At 37.0% G+C, this 3,617-nt stretch overlaps 1 protein-coding gene across 1 annotated transcript; it reads left to right on the top strand.

Moving 5' to 3' along the window:
- The first annotated feature begins 1,736 nt into the window (after positions 1 to 1,736).
- On the top strand, positions 1,737 to 3,408 carry LOC119979865 (probable indole-3-pyruvate monooxygenase YUCCA11). Its single transcript, XM_038822488.1, has 4 exons — positions 1,737 to 2,360; positions 2,661 to 2,894; positions 3,011 to 3,136; positions 3,229 to 3,408. The coding sequence occupies exons 1-4, from the start codon at positions 1,737 to 1,739 to the stop codon at positions 3,406 to 3,408; spliced, it is 1,164 nt and encodes a 387-aa protein (XP_038678416.1).
- The last annotated feature ends 209 nt before the right edge of the window (positions 3,409 to 3,617 follow it).

The raw sequence follows: 3,617 nt of genomic DNA, 5'->3' as shown, positions 1-3,617 counted from the left end.
GGAGCCAGAGGGCAGTCGGCAGAGAAAGGAAAAAGTGGAGGATAGTTGTTCAAAAAAGGAAAAAAAGCAAGAAATGACAGGGCAGCTAAAAGGTGCATATAAGCGGAAAGAATCATAAGGGAAGGGAGAGTTTTTTTTGAGAGAAAGAGAGAGAGAGAATTCTAGAGAGAATTAGGAGAAGGTATCCAGGAATCATAGAAGGAAAATCCATCAAGAATCACCAACCAGAGTCACCACAACAGAGGACTCTACACTCGGGTATACAACTCGAACTGATAAAATAGAGTCTTCTAAGATATCGACAAGAGTGAATGTTTCGGTGATCGATAGATATTTTTAGGAAAGCGAGAAATGGAGGTACCCCCATAAAATTTCTCTTTCTAGTATCTTAGATATCCTTTACGTCATTCAATTCATATGTTACCTTCTCGCATTTTAGTACATTCATAAATCATTAAATCGCGATAGGCAGCCACTTGATATAGTCATTTCATGATGTAGCAGATAGTTTTTCATGTGTTTGTAAGAATCATACATACTAGAATGTCAATTTAGAATAGGCGGTGTTCATGTCTCCTATTAACTCACATCATGGTAGGCAGTGCATCACAAATAATGAATTCATATGTGTCCTCTGCTTGCGCATTTGGAAATAGGCAGAGCCTCATGCATCTTGCGTATGCTCGAGTCTCCTACATCCCATATATCATCCACATATCATGCATCTTCTTATCAGTATCTCCATCATGTCACATCGTTCCCCGAACAATAAAGACTCCAGGCCATCATTCGAACCTCAATGAATCTCTGGTGACACTTGCAAACCAAGCCTTAATAGTCAGACGTCCAATTGCGTTTATAAATGTCAACTGGTGGCGGCTTCATATATGCTCAGGTGGGTCGTAATGACACATATGTGCGCACTTGCGTTGTAATCCTGGTTACGACAATCTTATGACTCAGTCTCTATAGACTCGAGACATTTTGTTGTTTCGATGCGCTAATGACCACTGAGGTTTAACACTCTAATTGTGATGTTTGTTTTATACTTCTTTTTTATGTTGAGCACTGAGGTGTTTATTATTCAAGTAGTATTGAATCAAATGTCTAAGGTTTATTGTCATTTGAGTTCTCCTCAGGATGATTGCTCAGTGTGGGTAGGTTGTTGACACACATTGTTCTACAAATTAAATATAACTAAAATTCATTCCAAGTATAAAGTTCCATGATAAAAATGTGAGAAATTTATTACATATTAAGGAAAGAAATTCAATTTGTTATTGAAATGATATATTCTTTGATTTGGAAACATATTTTAAAAATTTAGCTATTGAGGAAAGAAATTAAATTTATTTATCAATAGTAAAATTTATTTATCAGTACAAAGCTCCGGGGAAATCCAGTTTTTTGTCCAATTCTAAATTCCAAAATTCCACCAACCAAATAATTCTACCAACCAAACATAAGAATTATTTGAAAAGGAAAACTCTTATTTTTGGAAATTTAGATTCTGCAAACCAAATGACACCTTAAGTTATTAAATCCTTCATTTTGAGTTAATTTTGCTTCTTGGAGGTTGGTGTAAAGTTAGGTAGACTCGAAAAGGAAATTAGGTTGGTAAAAAAATCTGTGAGGGCATATCTATATATAAACACTAGCTAGTCACCACACACAAAGACTAATTTCTTCTTGCTACTCACTACCTCCTCTCATATACACACACACACAAGCACAACATGTCTTCTGCATTAGTGGAAGTAGTTGTTCTTATTGTAGGTGCTGGTCCTGCAGGGTTAGCAACATCTGCATGCCTAAACATGCACTCGATTCCAAATCTTTTGCTTGAAAGAGAGGAATGTAGTGCCTCTCTATGGAGAAATCGTGCCTACGATCGCTTGAAACTTCACTTGGGAAAACAATTTTGTGCACTCCCTCACATGCCATTCCCTTCTAATCTGCCCGAATTTGTGCCAAGGAAAGATTTTATCAATTACTTGGACGAGTATTCATCTCGTTTCAACATAAACCCGCGATACAATCGTTCTGTCGAGTCTGCTTCCTATGACGAGAGAATGAAGAAATGGCGTGTCCTGGTCAAGAATAGTGCTTCACATGTGAATGAAGTTTACCTTGCAAGGTTTCTTGTGGCTGCAACTGGTGAAAATAGTGAAGGATTGATCCCTAATGTTCATGGGCTGGATAGCTTTGAAGGGAAGTACATGCATTCGAATCAATATGCCAATGGCATGGAATTGAGAGGCAAAGATGTTTTGGTTGTGGGTTGTGGGAATTCTGGAATGGAGATCGCCTATGATTTGTATAACTGGGGCGCTAATACGTCCATTGTTGTTCGTAGCCCGGTAATTATCTTTGTTCCCCTCTTAAATAATAAAAGTCGACCTTCTGAACATGCACGGTGTTCCCTAAAGTTTACTATTCTCATCTAGTGGTGGAAAAAATTCTAACAAGTTCTAAAAGAGAAAAAAAAATGTGATATGATGTGTTACACCTCCCAAACTATTATATGAGAATTATAGACTTTGGGGAAATGCAGAGCCCGCAGATCCTTTCCAATGACTCTGGTAATTTTTTTAAATTATATATGGTTATTCATTTGATTGATTGATTCTACTTGAACCTTTTGAATTCATGACATGTAGGTACATATCGTCACCAAGGAGATTGTGTTCGGGGCAATGCTTTTGCAATCAAGCTTACCATTGACAATGATTGATTCCATAACTGTGAAGCTTAGCAAACTGGCGTTTGGAGATATCTCCAAATATGGGTTTCAAATGCCAAAAGAGGGTCCATTTTATCTCAAAACATTAACAGGTCGATCTCCTACCATTGATGTTGGGGCTATGGACAAGATCAAGACGGGAGATATCAAGGTACATACTTACAGTAGCGAGCTTGGTTCAGTCTTATTTTACAGCTTATAAGCTACTTCTAGTCGCGTGAATAATTCTATACCACAAAGCACCCAAAAAACAATGATGATGTGTAGGTTCAGTCATCGATAATTACAAGTATCAAAGGAAACCAAATCACTTTCGGAGATGGCAAGGTAGATGAATACGACGTTATCATCTTTGCTACAGGTTACAAAAGCACAGTCCGAAGGTGGCTCAAGGTATAAATTTGTTCATCTATTATTTAAAAAAAAAAATTAATTAGTTTTAGATTATATTACTAATCATTTTTTTTTCTATTAATTTTTTATAGGATGGTGGTGATGATCTTTTTAATGAGAATGGAATGCCCAAGCAAAATTGTCAACAATGGAAGGGTCAAAACGGTCTTTACTGTGCTGGATTTGCAAGAAAAGGTCTTCTAGGAATTGCAGCGGATGCGAACAATATAGCCACTGATATTGCTTCAGCACTAGATAAGAATACAGATTGATTAATAATATTGCATGGATGCAATTCTCTTTCCATTTTCTTCTCTGTGGGCGTAATGTTGAACAGCGAGTTTGAAACCTTGATCTGGTTGGTAGACCACGTGGCGATTCCCGCGCATGGATGATCAATATATTGGGTATGTAATCATTTTGATAGTATACATATATGAATATCATATATGAAATTCATAAGTTGCATGTATTTATGCCA

The sequence above is a fragment of the Tripterygium wilfordii genome, chromosome 15, assembly GCF_013401445.1.
Source record: "Tripterygium wilfordii isolate XIE 37 chromosome 15, ASM1340144v1, whole genome shotgun sequence".
Lineage (NCBI taxonomy): Eukaryota > Viridiplantae > Streptophyta > Magnoliopsida > Celastrales > Celastraceae > Tripterygium > Tripterygium wilfordii.
The sequence above is the reverse complement of the archived record's forward strand: the minus strand, read 5'-3'. Positions and strand labels throughout refer to the sequence as shown.